Source organism: Engystomops pustulosus, chromosome 8 (genome assembly GCF_040894005.1).
Source record: "Engystomops pustulosus chromosome 8, aEngPut4.maternal, whole genome shotgun sequence".
NCBI lineage: Eukaryota > Metazoa > Chordata > Amphibia > Anura > Leptodactylidae > Engystomops > Engystomops pustulosus.
In genome coordinates, this window is record NC_092418.1 from 2,865,933 (window position 1) to 2,885,575 (window position 19,643).

General features: G+C 43.3%; 1 protein-coding gene across 1 annotated transcript in view; it reads right to left on the minus strand.

Annotated features, from left to right (window-relative positions):
• The window catches only part of LOC140076250 (uncharacterized), a 69,407-nt gene that overhangs the window by 32,588 nt on the left and 17,176 nt on the right, over positions 1–19,643 (minus strand). The window contains exon 3 of the mRNA XM_072122780.1: positions 5,843–5,916. Within this exon, the coding sequence (XP_071978881.1) occupies positions 5,843–5,916 (74 nt within the window). The remainder of the gene's footprint in view (positions 1–5,842; positions 5,917–19,643) is intronic.

Sequence of the window (19,643 nt, forward strand, 5' to 3'; positions counted from 1 at the left end):
GTACAGGATCTGCTATCTTGTTGTGTCTTTCTCTTTTGGATCTGCTATCTTGTTGTGACTTTCTCTTTTGGATCTGCTATCTTGTTGTGACTTTCTCTTTTGGATCTGCTATCTTGTTGTGTCTTTCTCTTTTGGATCTGCTATCTTGTTGTGACTTTCCCTTTTGGATGTGCTATCTTGTTGTGACTTTCTCTTTTGTACTGGATCTGCTATCTTGTTGTGACTTTCTCTTTTGTACTGGATCTGCTATCTTGTTGTGACTTTCTCTTTTGTACTGGATCTGCTATCTTGTTGTGACTTTCTCTTTTGTACTGGATCTGCTATCTTTTTGTGACTTTCCCTTTTGGATCTGCTATCTTGGTGTGACTTTCCCTTTTGGAACTGCTATCTTGGTGTGACTTTCCCTTTTGGATCTGCTATCTTGTTGTGACTTTCTCTTTTGTACTGGATCTGCTATCTTTTTGTGACTTTCTCTTTTGTACTGGATCTGCTATCTTGTTGTGACTTTATCTTTTGGATCTGCTATCTTGTTGTGACTTTCTCTTATGGATCTGCTATCTTGTTGTGACTTTCTCTTTTGTACTGGATCTGCTATCTTGTTGTGACTATCCCTTTTGGATCTGCTATCTTGTTGTGACTTTCCCTTTTGGATCTGCTATCTTGTTGTGACTTTCTCTTTTGGATCTGCTATCTTGCTGTGACTTTCCCTATTGGATCTGCTATTTTGTTGTGACTTTCTCTTTTGGATCTGCTATCTTGTTGTGACTTTCTCTTTTGTACTGGATCTGCTATCTTGTTGTGACTTTCTCTTTTGGATCTGCTATCTTGTTGTGACTTTCCCTTTTGGATCTGCTATCTTGTTGTGACTTTCCCTTTTGGATCTGCTATCTTGTTGTGACTTTCCCTTTTGGATCTGCTATCTTGTTGTGACTTTCTATTTTGGATCTGCTATCTTGTTGTGACTTTCCCTTTTGGATCTGCTATCTTGTTGTGACTTTCCCTTTTGGATCTGCTATTTTGTTGTGACTTTCTCTTTTGGATCTGCTATCTTGTTGTGACTTTCTCTTTTGTACTGGATCTGCTATCTTGTTGTGACTTTCTCTTTTGGATCTGCTATCTTGTTGTGACTTTCCCTTTTGGATGTGCTATCTTGTTGTGACTTTCTCTGTTGGATCTGCTATCTTGTTGTGACTTTCTCTTTTGTACTGGATCTGCTATCTTGTTGTGACTTTCTCTTTTGGATCTGCTATCTTGTTGTGACTTTCTCTTTTGGATCTGCTATTTTGTGTTGACTTTCTCTATTTGATCTGCTATCTTGTTGTGACTTTCTCTTTTGTACTGGATCTGCTATCTTGTTGTGACTTTCTCTTTTGGATCTGCTATCTTGTTGTGACTTTCTCTTTTGGATCTGCTATCTTGTGTTGACTTTCTCTATTTGATCTGCTATCTTGTTGTGACTTTCTCTTTTGTACTGGATCTGCTATCTTGTTGTGACTTTCTCTTTTGGATCTGCTATCTTGTTGTGACTTTCTCTTTTAGATCTGCTATCTTGTTGTGACTTTCCCTTTTGGATCTGCTATTTTGTTGTGACTTTCCCTTTTGGATCTGCTATTTTGTTGTGACTTTCTCTTTTGGATCTGCTATCTTGTTGTAACTTTCTCTTTTGTACTGGATCTGCTATCTTTTTGTGACTTTCTCTTTTGTACTGTATCTGCTATCTTGTTGTGTCTTTCTCTTTTGGATCTGCTATCTTGTTGTGACTTTCTCTTTTGGATCTGCTATCTTGTTGTGACTTTCTCTTATGGATCTGCTATCTTGTTGTGACTTTCTCTTTTGTACTGGATCTGCTATCTTGTTGTGACTTTCTCTTATGGATCTGCTATCTTGTTGTGACTTTCTCTTTTGTACTGGATCTGCTATCTTGTTGTGACTTTCCCTTTTGGATCTGCTATCTTGTTGTGACTTTCCCTTTTGGATCTGCTATCTTGTGACTTTCCCTTTTGGATCTGCTATCTTGTTGTGACTTTCTCTTTTGGATCTGCTATCTGGTTGTGACTTTCCCTTTTGGATCTGCTATCTTGTTGTGACTTTCTCTTTTGGATCTGCTATCTTGTTGTGACTTTCCCTTTTGGATCTGCTATCTTGTTGTGACTTTCCCTTTTGGATCTGCTATCTTGTTGTGACTTTCCCTTTTGGATCTGCTATCTTGTTGTGACTTTCTCTTTTGGATCTGCTATCTTGTTGTGACTTTCCCTTTTGGATCTGCTATCTTGTTGTGACTTTCCCTTTTGGATCTGCTATTTTGTTGTGACTTTCTCTTTTGGATCTGCTATCTTGTTGTGACTTTCTCTTTTGTACAGGATCTGCTATCTTGTTGTGTCTTTCTCTTTTGGATCTGCTATCTTGTTGTGACTTTCTCTTTTGGATCTGCTATCTTGTTGTGACTTTCTCTTTTGGATCTGCTATCTTGTTGTGTCTTTCTCTTTTGGATCTGCTATCTTGTTGTGACTTTCCCTTTTGGATGTGCTATCTTGTTGTGACTTTCTCTTTTGTACTGGATCTGCTATCTTGTTGTGACTTTCTCTTTTGTACTGGATCTGCTATCTTGTTGTGACTTTCTCTTTTGTACTGGATCTGCTATCTTGTTGTGACTTTCTCTTTTGTACTGGATCTGCTATCTTTTTGTGACTTTCCCTTTTGGATCTGCTATCTTGGTGTGACTTTCCCTTTTGGAACTGCTATCTTGGTGTGACTTTCCCTTTTGGATCTGCTATCTTGTTGTGACTTTCTCTTTTGTACTGGATCTGCTATCTTTTTGTGACTTTCTCTTTTGTACTGGATCTGCTATCTTGTTGTGACTTTATCTTTTGGATCTGCTATCTTGTTGTGACTTTCTCTTATGGATCTGCTATCTTGTTGTGACTTTCTCTTTTGTACTGGATCTGCTATCTTGTTGTGACTATCCCTTTTGGATCTGCTATCTTGTTGTGACTTTCCCTTTTGGATCTGCTATCTTGTTGTGACTTTCTCTTTTGGATCTGCTATCTTGCTGTGACTTTCCCTATTGGATCTGCTATTTTGTTGTGACTTTCTCTTTTGGATCTGCTATCTTGTTGTGACTTTCTCTTTTGTACTGGATCTGCTATCTTGTTGTGACTTTCTCTTTTGGATCTGCTATCTTGTTGTGACTTTCCCTTTTGGATCTGCTATCTTGTTGTGACTTTCCCTTTTGGATCTGCTATCTTGTTGTGACTTTCCCTTTTGGATCTGCTATCTTGTTGTGACTTTCTATTTTGGATCTGCTATCTTGTTGTGACTTTCCCTTTTGGATCTGCTATCTTGTTGTGACTTTCCCTTTTGGATCTGCTATTTTGTTGTGACTTTCTCTTTTGGATCTGCTATCTTGTTGTGACTTTCTCTTTTGTACTGGATCTGCTATCTTGTTGTGACTTTCTCTTTTGGATCTGCTATCTTGTTGTGACTTTCTCTTTTGGATCTGCTATCTTGTTGTGACTTTCTCTTTTGTACTGGATCTGCTATCTTGTTGTGACTTTCTCTTTTGGATCTGCTATTTTGTTGTGACTTTCTCTTTTGGATCTGCTATCTTGTTGTGACTTTCTCTTTTGTACTGGATCTGCTATCTTGTTGTGACTTTCTCTTTTGGATCTGCTATCTTGTTGTGACTTTCTCTTTTGGATCTGCTATCTTGTTGTGACTTTCTCTTTTGGATCTGCTATCTTGTTGTGACTTTCCCTTTTGGATCTGCTATCTTGTTGTGACTTTCTCATTTGTACTGGATCTGCTATCTTTTTGTGACTTTCTCTTTTGGATCTGCTATCTTGTTGTGACTTTCCCTTTTGGATCTGCTATTTTGTTGTGACTTTCTCTTTTGTACTGGATCTGCTATTTTGTTGTGACTTTCTCTTTTGTACTGGATCTGCTATCTTGTTGTGACTTTCTCTTTTGGATCTGCTATCTTGTTGTGACTTTCTCTTTTGGATCTGCTATCTTGTGTTGACTTTCTCTATTTGATCTGCTATCTTGTTGTGACTTTCTCTTTTGTACTGGATCTGCTATCTTGTTGTGACTTTCTCTTTTGGATCTGCTATCTTGTTGTGACTTTCTCTTTTGGTTCTGCTATCTTGTTGTGACTTTCTCTATTGGATCTGCTATCTTGTTGTGACTTTCTCTATTGGATCTGCTATCTTGTTGTGACTTTCTCTTTTGGATCTGCTATCTTGTTGTGACTTTCTCTATTGGATCTGCTATCTTGTTGTGACTTTCTCTATTGGATCTGCTATCTTGTTGTGACTTTCTCTTTTGGATCTGCTATCTTGTTGTGACTTTCTCTTTTGTACTGGATCTGCTATCTTGTTGTGACTTTCTCTTTTGGATCTGCTATCTTGTTGTGACTTTCTCTTTTGTACTGGATCTGCTATCTTGTTGTGACTTTCTCTTTTGGATCTGCTATCTTGTTGTGACTTTCTCTTTTGGATCTGCTATCTTGTTGTGACTTTCCCTTTTGGTTCTGCTATCTTGTTGTGACTTTCTCTTTTGGATCTGCTATCTTGTTGTGACTTTCCCTTTTGGTTCTGCTATCTTGTTGTGACTTTCCCTTTTGGTTCTGCTATCTTGTTGTGACTTTCTCTTTTGGATCTGCTATCTTGTTGTGACTTTCTCTTTTGGATCTGCTATCTTGTTGTGACTTTCTCTTTTGGATCTGCTATCTTGTTGTGACTTTCTCTTTTGGATCTGCTATCTTGTTGTGACTTTCTCTTTTGGATCTGCTATCTTGTTGTGACTTTCTCTATTGGATCTGCTATCTTGTTGTGACTTTCTCTATTGGATCTGCTATCTTGTTGTGACTTTCTCTTTTGGATCTGCTATCTTGTTGTGACTTTCTCTTTTGTACTGGATCTGCTATCTTGTTGTGACTTTCTCTTTTGGATCTGCTATCTTGTTGTGACTTTCTCTTTTGGATCTGCTATCTTGTTGTGACTTTCCCTTTTGGTTCTGCTATCTTGTTGTGACTTTCTCTTTTGGATCTGCTATCTTGTTGTGACTTTCTCTTTTGGATCTGCTATCTTGTTGTGACTTTCTCTTTTGGATCTGCTATCTTGTTGTTACTTTCCCTTTTGGTTCTGCTATCTTGTTGTGACTTTCTCTATTGGATCTGCTATCTTGTTGTGACCCAGTCACATGATTCTTTTGTGTCTCGTTTTGTGTCTGCTCTGTAGAATAGGGAGGGGACGGCTCCTCGTGGTCTCGTATCACCTTTGGATACGCAGAGGCAAGTAGGCAGGTGACAATTTTGGGGGCTCAGTTTAGGGCTCAGTGTACCGTCTGTCCTCCATCTATGTATTGAACTAAATCTGAACACCCGTTAACCGCTGTGAGATAATTGTTTAAAATGATTTTTAAATGATTTTCTCAGTTTTTTTAATGCCACGTTATTATTTCTCCCGTCCAATGTGGATGACTGCCCTGTTATCCCATCAGTTTTCAGCATTCTAGATTTTATTATCTCTAATTTCTGGCAATTTTTGAGGTGTTAAAATTGGGGTCCCCGTTGACAACAATTGGGTTTGTGTTCTGGTCAAAGTTCAGCCTGAAGTCTGGGTCCTGAACCAAATGTTGTTGTGAAATTCAGATGAAGCTGTCAGAACCGAACATTAACCAACCCGATGGATGTCACGGTGTGATGTGTGCAGCTAATTATATTGATTTGGATGTTTTGGTTTTGGTGAGAATATGACCCCATGTCCCGGGATAGAGACTGGACATCTGGGTGACACATTGATGGTGATGTATTCCCGGAGCCTTATACATGGGATGATGTTACCTGTCAGCTTGTCCGCAGTCCGCAGTAAGATCTTTAACTCCATCTTTTCCTCTTCTGTGATTTCTTTTCTAACACTAAGAAAAAAAAGGCAATGACAGAACATTGAGGAAGAAAAGAGTTTCAGCCCAAGCACTACTATAATACTGCCCCCTATGTACAGGAATATAACTACTATAATACTGCCCCCTATGTACAGGAATATAACTACTATAATACTGCCCCCTATGTACAGGAATATAACTACTATAATACTGCCCCCTATGTACAAGAATATAACTACCATAATATTGCCCCCTATGTACAGGAATATAACTACTATAATACTGCCCCCTATGTACAGGAATATAACTACTATAATACTGCCCCCTATGTACAGGAATATAACTACTATAATACTGCCCCCTATGTACAGGAATATAACTACTATAATACTGCCCCCTATGTACAAGAATATAACTACTATAATACTACCCCTATGTACAGGAATATAACTACTATAATACTGCCCCCTATGTACAGGAATATAACTACTATAATACTGCCCCCTGTGTACAGGAATATAACTACTATAATACTGCCCCCTGTGTACAGGAATATAACTACTATAATACTGCCCCCTATGTACAGGAATATAACTACTATAATACTGCCCCCTATGTACAGGAATATAACTACTATAATACTGCCCCCTATGTACAGGAATATAACTACTATAATACTGCCCCCCTATGTACAGGAATATAACTACTATAATACTGCCCCCTATGTACAGGGATAGAACTACTATAATACTGCCCCCTATGTACAGGAATATAACTACTATAATACTGCCCCCTATGTACAAGAATATAACTACTATAATACTGCCCTTATGTACAAGACTATAACTACTATAATACTGCCCCTATGTACAGGAATATAACTACTATAATACTGCCCCCTATGTACAGGAATATAACTACTATAATACTGCCCCCTATGTACAAGAATATAACTACTATAATACTGCCCCTATGTACAGGAATATAACTACTATAACACAGCCCCCTATGTACAAGAATATAACTACTATAATACTGTCCCCTATGTACAAGAATATAACTACTATAATACTGCCCCCTATGTACAAGAATATAACTACTATAATACTGCCCCCTATGTACAAGAATATAACTACTATAATACTGCCCTTATGTACAAGACTATAACTACTATAATACTGCCCCTATGTACAGGAATATAACTACTATAATACTGCCCCCTATGTACAGGAATATAACTACTATAATACTGCCCCCTATGTACAAGAATATAACTACTATAATACTGCCCCCTATGTACAGGAATATAACTACTATAATACTGCCCCCTATGTACAGGAATATAACTACTATAATACTGCCCCCTATGTACAGGAATATAACTACTATAATACTGCCCCCTATGTACAGGAATATAACTACTATAATACTGCCCCCTATGTATAATACTGCCCCCCTATGTACAGGAATATAACTACTATAATACTGCCCCCTATGTACAGGAATATAACTACTATAATACTGCCCCCTATGTACAAGAATATAACTACTATAATACTGCCCCTATGTACAAGAATATAACTACTATAATACTGCCCCTATGTACAAGAATATAACTACTATAATACTGCCCTCTATGTACAAGAATATAACTACTATAATACTGCCCCTATGTACAAGAATATAACTACTATAATACTGCTCCCTATGTACAAGAATATAACTACTATAATACTGCCCCCTATGTACAATAATATAACTACTATAATACTGCCTCCTATGTACAAGAATATAACTACTATAATACTGCCCCCTATGTACAGGAATATAACTACTATAATACTGCCCCTATGTACAGGAATATAACTACTATAATACTGCCCCCTATGTACAGGAATATAACTACTATAATACTGCCCCCTATGTACAGGAATATAGCTACTATAATACTGCCCCCTATGTACAGGGATATAACTACTATAATACTGCCCCCTGTGTACAGGAATATAACTACTATAATACTGCCCCCTATGTACAGGAATATAACTACTATAACACTGCCCCCTATGTACAGGAATATAACTACTATAATACTGCCCCCTATGTACAGGAATATAACTACTATAATACTGCCTCCTATGTACAAGAATATAACTACTATAATACTGCCCCTATGTACAGGAATATAACTACTATAATACTGCCCCTATGTACAGGAATATAACTACTATAATACTGCCCCCTATGTACAAGAATATAACTACTATAATACTGCCCCCTATGTACAAGAATATATCTACTATAATACTGCCCCCTATGTACAGGAATATAACTACTATAATACTGCCCCCTATGTACAGGAATATAACTACTATAATACTGCCCCCTATGTACAGGAATATAACTACTATAATACTGCCCCCTATGTACAGGAATATAACTACTATAATACTGCCCCCTATGTACAAGAATATAACTACTATAATACTGCCCCCTATGTACAGGAATATAACTACTATAATACTGCCCCTATGTACAGGAATATAACTACTATAATACTGCCCCCTATGTACAGGAATATAACTACTATAATACTGCCCCCTATGTACAGGAATATAACTACTATAATACTGCCCCCTATGTACAGGAATATAACTACTATAATACTGCCCCCTATGTACAGGAATATAACTACTATAATACTGCCCCCTATGTACAGGAATATAACTACTATAATACTGCCCCCTATGTACAGGAATATAACTACTATAATACTGCCCCTATGTACAAGAATATAACTACTATAATACTGCCCCCTATGTATAATACTGCCCCCCTATGTACAGGAATATAACTACTATAATACTGCCCCCTATGTACAGGAATATAACTACTATAATACTGCCCCCTATGTACAGGAATATAACTACTATAATACTGCCCCCTATGTACAGGAATATAACTACTATAATACTGCCCCCTATGTACAGGAATATAACTACTATAATACTGCCCCCTATGTACAAGAATATAACTACTATAATACTGCCCCCTATGTACAGGAATATAACTACTATAATACTGCCCCTATGTACAGGAATATAACTACTATAATACTGCCCCCTATGTACAGGAATATAACTACTATAATACTGCCCCCTATGTACAGGAATATAACTACTATAATACTGCCCCCTATGTACAGGAATATAACTACTATAATACTGCCCCCTATGTACAGGAATATAACTACTATAATACTGCCCCCTATGTACAGGAATATAACTACTATAATACTGCCCCCTATGTACAAGAATATAACTACTATAATACTGCCCCCTATGTACAGGTATATAACTACTATAATACTGCCCCCTATGTACAAGAATATAACTACTATAATACTGCCCCCTATGTACAAGAATATAACTACTATAATACTGCCCCCTATGTACAAGAATATAACTACTATAATACTGCCCCCTATGTACAGGTATATAACTACTATAATACTGCCCCCTATGTACAAGAATATAACTACTATAATACTGCCCCCTATGTACAAGAATATAACTACTATAATACTGCCCCCTATGTACAAGAATATAACTACTATAATACTGCCCCCTATGTACAGGTATATAACTACTATAATACTGCCCCCTATGTACAAGAATATAACTACTATAATACTGCCCCCTATGTACAAGAATATAACTACTATAATACTGCCCCCTATGTACAAGAATATAACTACTATAATACTGCCCCCTATGTACAAGAATATAACTACTATAATACTGCCCCCTATGTACAGGAATATAACTACTATAATACTGCCCCTATGTACAAGAATATAACTACTATAATACTGCCCCCTATGTATAATACTGCCCCCCTATGTACAGGAATATAACTACTATAATGAAACAAACAATGGCAAAAAGCAAAGGAAGGGAATCCAGCATTCAACATCCGGTAGATCCAAAGGAAAAAGACTCGCTGTTAAAACATGTCCAAAAATTTATTCTTCATATCCTTAAAAAACAGAGGAAAAATTCCAATAGTAGAACAACATGGAAGTAACATGAATGGCAATCGCACAGGACCGACCAAAAATACAGCGGTTACGCGTTTCGGACTATAGTATGTTAGTCCTTAGTCATACCTAAGTTGCTGTGTCTCGCTCCAGACTTAAATGAGAGTGGATGCAGTATGCACAAGCGGACTTCCAGCGTGGGAGTGCCACACCCTGTAGGAGGTGTGCCCTTAGCTCGTTAGTGTGGATGGTAACAGGTGATGTTTACAAAAAATGTTAACAGGTAACTTCTGGACCTTGCTGGAGAACTACTATAATACTGCCCCCTTGCTGAGAGGTTGTGTGCAGTGTGAGCTCCTGAGGTCTCCTCATGTCTGGAGCTAGCCCAGGGCGGGGCCACCCTGGGTGGGGAAGTTCCCCATGCAAGGCCCAGGCTCCAAGGCCTTCTCTGGGAAATAACTCCCAGACACCCAAACTAATGGATGAAAATCCTAAAGTCTCCGGTGCAGTAAGTCATGTCAGCGGCTGCAGTTCAGCCAGAAGTAGTGAAGATGTTGTGAAGAAAGAAGCAGCAGTAAGTTCCAGTTTGGTGAAGTCACCTACCAGTGTGAATGTGCAGCAGAAGCCAGTGAGTGGGAACACAATGTCGGGTCATCCAGGACAGAGGAGCAAGCAGGTTGTGCAGGAGCAGAGGAAGCCTCCAGCCCAGGCCTCACCTGTGCCGTGTACACCTCCATCATCCAGGCAGAGGAAGCCTCCAGCCCGGCCTCACCTGTGCCGTGTACACCTCCATCATCCAGGCAGAGGAAGCCTCCAGCCGCGGCCTCACCTGTGCCGTGTACACCTCCATCATCCAGGCAGAGGAAGCCTCCAGCCGCGGCCTCACCTGTGCCGTGTACACCTCCATCATCCAGGCAGAGGAGGACATCTCTGGAGAAGCAGACCTTGCTGGAGAACCTGCAGCAGCTTGTACTGATCCGCTCTGAGCGCACAAGGTATGGGAGTGGAGGCAGCAAGGCCGAGACCAAACTAGCAGGGAGGCCTCAGGCTGCCACAAGTGCTGCTACTGGACAGTGTCATCCCCCAGCAGTAAGAGCCGCAGCGCGCCAGAACCCAACAGTGGCTCAGAGGCCCGGACCCAGCAGAGTGCCAGTACCTACCACCTGTAAGCAACCTGCAGCAACACCATGTGCAGCGGCTGAGCGTGCACCTGCAGCAACTCCCTATGCAGCGGCTGAGCGTGCACCTGCAGCAACTCCCTATGCAGCGGCTGAGCGTGCACCTGCAGCAACTCCCTATGCAGCGGCTGATTGTGCACCTGCAGCACCTCCATGTACAGCGGCTGAGCGTGCACCTGCAGCAACTCCCTATGCAGCGGCTGATTGTGCACCTGCAGCACCTCCATGTACAGCGGCTGAGCGTGCATCTGCAGCAACTCCCTATGCAGCGGCTGAGCGTGCACCTGCAGCAACTCCCTGTGCAGCGGCTGAGCGTGCACCTGCAGCAACTCCCTGTGCAGCGGCTGAGCGTGCACCTGCAGCAACTCCCTATGCAGCGGCTGAGCGTGCACCTGCAGCGGCTGAGCGTGCACCTGCAGCAACTCCCTATGCAGCGGCTGAGCATGCACCTGAGCTCCTCCTGGCTGATCAGATCCCAGCACTGGTAAAGAGACTGGGAAATCTGAAGGAACAAAAACTGCAGCTACAAAAAAACATTGACTGTGCCTACAAGCTGAAGGCAGCAAACCCGGAGAGACATGAGCTGTTAGACAGGAAGCTCACCACCCTGGCCAAGCAGCTCGCTGACAATGTCGCCCAGACTGAGGCTGTCCTGGAGCAGATGGGTCCCCTGGCAGAGACCTACAGGAACCAGGAGCGCTTCCAGGCCCAGAGACATCATGGAGGGGCATCTAATCCGGCAACTGAGACCTGCGCTGGTGGTGTCCAGCAGACCCAGGGGAAACCTATACTCCAGCCTGCGACTTTCCCATACCAGCAAGGGATCTCTACAAGAAAGGAAAAGCCATGGATCAGCAACCACCCACAGCAGAGGCACCACAAGTCCCAGCAACCTGCAATCTGCAGAAGGATCACAGCCGTCCCTCTGAAGTTACCAGAGCAGAGCAAGCACCACATGTCCCAGCATTCAGCGTGCAACGTGGACATCTGCCTGATGCTAGTGGTGGAGGAAAAGCACCACAAGTCCCAGATGACGGCTCACTGCAGCAGGACTGTGCACCTGATCCTGAAGGTAACGCTGTGGCATCTGAGCAGGATCATCAGGACTCTGCTGGGACTGATGGTACTGACATTGATGGGACTTCAGTGCCTGATACTCAGGGGCGTAACTAGGAGAGGCTGGGCCCCATAACAGATTTCTGCATGGGGCCCCCCTTCCCCTTAAAATATATATATATGGCAGGCACACGTCGGGCGCGCTGGAGAGGAGAGGTGAGCGCAGCTCACCCCTCCCCTCTCCATAGAGAATAGAGCCGCATGGTCGTTCTTACGGCCATAGATTGAGCACGCTCTATCTCTTTTGCTCGAAACAGTGAGTACTCGTTGTGCTCACCGTACCAAGCCCCGGCGTATAGAAGCCTATGGGGGAAGTATATCCGGCAGCAAAGGCCAGATATACGTCCCCCATATGTTCTTGGGAAGATACCCCTATACAGACATGTTTATACAATTACACACATTTATACACTGATATATACACACCTTTATATACACACATAAAGTTCTACACTCCTATACTCACACCCTTATACATACAAGCATAGACCTATACACACACATTTATGCACTCCTATACATTTATACACTAATACACAGAGTATATACAAACTCATACAGTATACACATTATATACATATAATACATTTACAATACACACACACACACATATATATATATATACATATATACATACATACACAAATACAGTATACACTGACCATATATACACATACATGCAGGATAAAAACACCATATACACACATGCTGCATATACATACAGAATATACACATACATTCAGTATATACAGCATACATACTTACCACATACAAAAACACACATCATATATATATATGCTAATATAAATACATGCATGTAAAAATACAGTATTTGCTTCAATGCATTTATACACAGTATATACATGTATACATAGTAGATGCATATATACACATATACAAAGGATTTACATATATATATATATATATATATATATATATATATACACATATACACAGTATATACGCGAGCGGGGGAAGGGGGGGTCGAGCGGGGGAAGGGGGGGGCAGAGAATCAACTGTGCCGCCCTGCAGGCTGATGAGCGGGCAGGTCAGGGAGATGAGGGGGGCGGGTCAGAGAGGTGGCTGGGGGGCAGGTCAAGGATATGAGCAGGCAGGGGTCCCGGAAAGAGGCGGGCGGGCTCAGGAGACATGTAGATGCACAGAGAGGGAGGGGCCCGGGGGCACGATCCGGCACTGCAGCCCCGGACCACTTACCCCAGGCCGTGGCAAAGCACTGCAGGGAGCGTGCATCCCCGGGCCCCTGAACCTCACGGGCCCCGTAGCAACCGCTACGGCTGCTATGGCGGTAGTTACGCCACTGCTGATACTGCTCATACATCAGTGCCTAATGCCTTTGCCCCTAATGTCTGTGATACTGCCGCCCCTAATGTCTGTGATACTGCTCCCCCTATTGTCTGTGATACTGCCGCCCCTATTGTCTGTGATACTGCTCCCCCTATTGTCTGTGATACTGCTGCCCCCAATGTTGGTGATACTGCTGCCCCCAATGTGTGTGATACTGCCGCCCCTAATGTCTGTGATACTGCTCCCCCTATTGTCTGTGATACTGCCGCCCCTATTGTCTGTGATACTGCTGCCCCCAATGTTGGTGATACTGCTGCCCCCAATGTCGGTGATACTGCTGCCCCCAATGTCGGTGATACTGCTGCCCCCAATGTCGGTGATACTGCTGCCCCCAATGTCGGTGATACTGCTGCCCCCAATGTCGGTGATACTGCTGCCCCCAATGTCGGTGATACTGCTGCCCCCAATGTCGGTGATACTGCTGCCCCCAATGTCGGTGATACTGCTGCCCCCAATGTCGGTGATACTGCCGCCCCTAATGTCTGTGACACTGCTGCCCCCAATGCTGGTGATAATGCTGATTTATCTGCGTCTGTTCCTGTTACCAATGTTGATACCATTGTGTGTGATAATGTTCCAACAGGGGAAGCGCAGTCTGTGTGGGATGTTGCCATAGAGCAGGCAGAGCAGTGTATGGAGGCTGATGGTGGGGAGGGGGTAGTACAGTCTGATGCTCAGGACTTCCCCCCTCTAGTTGCTGAGGTAGCAGACCCTCAGAGTGCAGGAGCCCAGCAGCCCCCGCAGCGCCCCCAGACACAGCAGGGTACGGGCCCTCACCAGTCTTCTTCTGGCAACGCCTGGAGCCGGGGTGCACCATCTTTTTCATCCGGCTCTCATTACACCGGTCAGGCGTTTAAGAGGAGGAATGTGGTGAGATTTAGGCACAGAGGGGCCAAGGAGGACCTACCTGACAGGCGGTTTGTGGTCAGATCACTATTGTGTGAACAAATGGGTTTCTCGCCAAGTGACATTCTGGCAGTAATTAACCTCCCCGATCGCCAGGGATATGATGTGAGCTTTAAGCTGATGTGCAACCTGGACCGGTTTTGGGCCATCTTCCCCAGGTTTAGAGATGCAGAGGGGTGGAATAATTTCAGCTTCATCCCCATCTCTAAACTTGGTACAGTCACCGTCATCTTCTGGAATGAGTCTGTTCCCCAGCAGGATATTGTCATCTGGCTCAAGAGGCATTGTGACCTCATGTCAGAGCTCACCAAGACCCGGGATGAGGACGGGATCTGGACAGGAGGGTGGAAGGTCCTGGTGAAATTAAGACAGTACAACAACATAACCCAGCATCTGCCCAACTCCTTCTTCATTGGCCGGGAGAAGGGAGTATGCTTCTATCCGGGTCAGCCCCGCAGATGCTTCAAATGTGGTAGAGTCGGTCACATCGCCAGTAATTGCTCTGTGGTCAAGTGCAGCCTGTGTGGGGATATAGGCCATGTGAGTGCGGACTGCCAGAACATCAGGTGTAACCTGTGCGGTGAGATCGGGCATGCCCACAGGGATTGTCCCAATGCCTGCCACAACATATGTAAGAGCTTCCCTGATGAAGACCTATTGGCAGGGGCAGATGACCTGGGGGAGGAGGAGGCATTGTTATTAGGGTCAGATCAGGCTACGCCAGAACCTCAGCAGGTCCTAGAGTCAAGTGCTGCTATACCAACACCAGACCAGCCTCAGACCCAAACCACGGAGGGAGATATGGAAGTTGTCTAGCAGGTTGCACCGCCCTCAGTGCTCATTCCCTCTCCAGCCACAACATCTGCTAATAAGAGGAGGAAAAAAGATAGGTCCACCCGGAAGCCTGAGGGTGAGTGGACCATAGTTCACAAGTCATCTAAGATCAGAGTGGACAGTGGAACAGACATGACCATGACTGTGAATAGATTCAGTGTCCTCTCAGAGTCAGACGCAGAGGAGGAGCTAGAGAGGGAACTGCAGAGGATGGTGGCAGAGTATGATGAGGATCCCGATGGTGACCCCGCCCTCAAAACGTAGACCCCATAGGGTGGGACCAGAGTCTGAATCAGACATGGAGACGGGTGGTGAAGAGGAGGGATCTGATCCAGATTTATGATGATGGGGACACTCTCTCTGCTTCTTGTTATAGCTCTAATGGCGAACTTTAATCTGAAAATAATATCTAGCAATGTCAACAGCATTAGGGCAAGAAGGACAAGACATGCGGTGTATGAACATCTACATTATCTCGATGCCGATGTCTTTTTCCTACAGGAGACTCATCTTAATAGTCTTAGTTTGTTAAAAGAAGCAGAGAGAGAATGGCGCTCCGGGCCGTCCATCTGGTCACTGTCTGTGGAGCCATGTGCCGGGGTCTCCATACTGTTTAATACCCACGATGTCACCATTCACAGACTAACCGAGGTGTCGATGGGAAGATGTTTGGTGCTGGAGGTTACTGTCCGAGGTAGGAGGCTCCGGCTTATCAACATCTATGGTCCACAGACAGTGACTGACAGAGTTAATCTATTTAATGACGTGACTATTTATTTACATCTCTCCCAGTCATCATGGCGGGTGATTTCAACGCCACTAGGACATTGAGTGACAGACCCACTGGTAGACCTCTTGCCAGGGACTCTAAGGTCTTAAACGACATTATAACACAGTCAGGTTTGTCTGATGTCTTTGTGCAGGGTGGTAGAAAACCCAAATTTACCTACTCCTGTGCTGGGAGGTATAGCAGAATAGACCTGGCGCTGGTGAGTTCCTCGGAGGTCATTGGGGATAGAAGTGAGAAGTCTGTCCCATACTCGGATCACCTGGCCCTATACTTCTACTTAGGTAATACGGAACGGCCAGATATAGGAAGAGGCTTGTGGAGACTAAATTCTGCCCTATTAGAAGAGGTTTTTGTCCAGGAGCAAGTCCACTCTCTTATACAGGGTGAATTGGAGAGAGTGTATTTCTATAATCATACATCTGACTGGTGGGAGGATGTCAAGGAGGAGATCCGGTCCCTCTTAAAGAGACTGTCAGTAAAGAAGGGTAAGAGTAAGTACAGCCAGTATCTCAAGCTGCGGAAAGAATTGGAGTCACTATATTCGGCGGGTGGGGATGAAAAACAAAAGATTGACCGACTGAAATCTGAAATAAAGCAGTATCAGTACAGCCGCTACGCGTCCCTGGTTGTGGAGCGTGACTATGGAAACTTAGTCACGCCTGATCCATATGAGAATTGCCGGGAACGTGTGGCTAAGAAATCGATCACAGGTCTCACTGACTCCCAGGGAGTTTTGCAGGAATCTCGGGAGGGTATCCTGGGGGTGGTGAGATCCTACTATGCTGAGTTATTTCAGAAGAAGGTTTTGGACAAAGACAAAATGGCTCAATTCTTGGAGGCAACTCCAGGTCCTGACACTAGAGATTTGGACTTTTCTCCTTTGACAGCAGGAATAACAGAGGAGGAGGTTAAAGAGGCCATTGATAAGTTACATCTGAAGAAGGCACCAGGTCCTGATGGAATAACAGCTGAATTCTATAAGAAATTTAGAGACCTCTTAGCTCCAATCCTTGTGGATGTGTTTACCAATTGTCTAGAAAATTGTCTAGAAATCTGTTTTCTAGGTTAGTCTGGTTGTCCAGGGCACTGTTGGCAGGCTCTCAGTACGGCACAGTAAGAGGGCGGAACATCTCTGGAGCAGTCATCTCGATAAGAGAGATGTTTGAGAGATGTAAAGCTCTGAGGTGTGGGAGATATGTTGTAGGTCTGGACCAGGCTAAAGCCTTTGACAGGGTTGACCATGATTATCTATGGGCCACTTTATCAAAGTACGGTATTCCAGGACAATTTATAGATTGGCTCAGGACTTTGTATAGAGAGGCGAAGAGCTTTCCTCTGATCAATTGTTGGCAGGGGGACACTTTTGAAGTAGAGGCAGGGGTGCGACAGGGCTGCCCCCTGAGTCCACTGCTGTATGTGTTTGCCATAGACTTGTTTCTGCGATCACTGCAGCGGTGCGATTTTCAGGGGGTGCCGGTCCCCCATTGCTTGCCTTTGAAGGTAGTCGCCTACACGGATGATGTGACTGTGGTGATATCTGAGCCTCGTGAGGTGGAGATGTTATCCACAGCCATCAGAAGTTACTCAGAGGCCTCCGGGTCTCTGGTCAACCTTGAGAAGAGTCAGGCTTTCTGGACATTGGATACTGCTCCTGGCTTTGATCTGCCACAATTCGCCAAGGCCTCCACCCATATTAAGATCCTTGGGGTTAAATTAGGGAGGGAAGACAATGCCAAACTAAATTGGGAAGAGAAGTTGGATACCGGAAATACAAAGGTTCAGCGATGGAAGAACTGGAGGCTGACCTATAGAGAAAGGGTTACTCTGCTGAAGACTTACCTGGTCCCTGTCTTCCTTTACGTCTCTGTCGTATTTCCTTTGCCAGAATCTTTCTCCGCTAGGCTCTTTAGCCTGTTCTTCCAGCTTTTATGGGGGAACAGGTTGAACCCGGTTAAAAGAGGGATAACCTACCTACGGAGGAGAGAGGGTGGGCTGGATATGTTAAATCCAAGGGTTTTCTTTGACTCCATGTTTCTAAAAGTCAGTTTCGGTTGCCTGGACTCAAACAATGGTCCCCTGTGGGTAAGTAGTGTCAGGGACTGGATATTGCCTTTTGCAGAGTCTTGGGTACGAGGCGGCAGTCTCAAGAGGGGCCGACGGGCTCCTGGCTTCCTCCCCCAGTATCTGGTGTATGGTCTGAAGTGTGTCAGGATGTGGAAGCTGGAGAAGTCCTACATTATCAGTAACACCAGGAGAGATCTCTATACTAGGCTATGTCGGGCTTTCTACCACTCCCCACTCGCTCTCAGAGACTGTGTGACCACCACCTTACAGAAGAGTCTCAGGTTCCTCAATGCGAAGCGACTTCCCCCCAAGTTGTTTGATATCTCTTGGTTGTCACTACATGGGAAGTTATTTGTGAGAGGGAACCTAAAGTTTGTGAGTGTGGCAGATAGGAAGTGTCCCCTGGGGTGTCAGCAGGAGGAGACGATAGGAACATTTCATCTCTGAGTGCTGGGGAGGGAGGAAGATCTGGAAGGAAGTATCTGACCTGCTGAACATCCCGAGGCTGCAATTCCTCCAGTACCCGGACATCATCTATGGCGTCCCATCTCCAGATGGTATTATAGATCCGGGAACCATGTATCTCATAATAACAGTAATCAAATATTACCACTGGCATGCCAGAACCCGGGTGTCCCTACACAGAGAGGACTATAACTACACGGCTGTAATATCCCAAATATTGTCTGAGCTAAGGTGGATAAAATCACTGGAAGTCAGAAAAGACCAGAGAAATAGGAAATTATGGAGGAATATATCTGGTGTTTAATTTCTATATATATTGATTTTACATTTTTCTTTTTCCTTTCCAGCAGCAGCAGCTATGGACTCTAAGTTACATTTACTCTGAGTTTATATTTGTTTGATTCCTAATCGTGTATACAGAAGAATGTATTTATGATTTTGTTTAATTGTATTTTGTTGGTTTTTACAATAAAAATTGCCCCCTATGTACAAGAATATAACTACTATAATACTGCCCCCTATGTACAAGAATATATCTACTATAATACTGCCCCCTATGTACAGGAATATAACTACTATAATACTGCCCCCTATGTACAGGAATATACCTACTATAATACTGCCCCCTATGTACAAGAATATAACTACTAAAATACTGCCCCCTATGTTCAAGTATATAACTACTATAATACTGCCCCCTGTGTACAGGAATATAACTACTATAATACTGCCCCCTATGTACAAGAATATAACTACTAAAATACTGCCCCCTATGTTCAAGTATATAACTACCATAATACTGCCCCCTATGTACAGGTATATACCTACTATAATACTGCCCCCTGTGTACAGGAATATAACTACTATAATACTGCCCCCTATGTACAGGAATATAACTACTATAATACTGCCCCCTATGTACAGGAATATAACTACTATAATACTGCCCCCTATGTACAGGAATATAACTACTATAATACTGCCCCCTATGTACAGGAATATA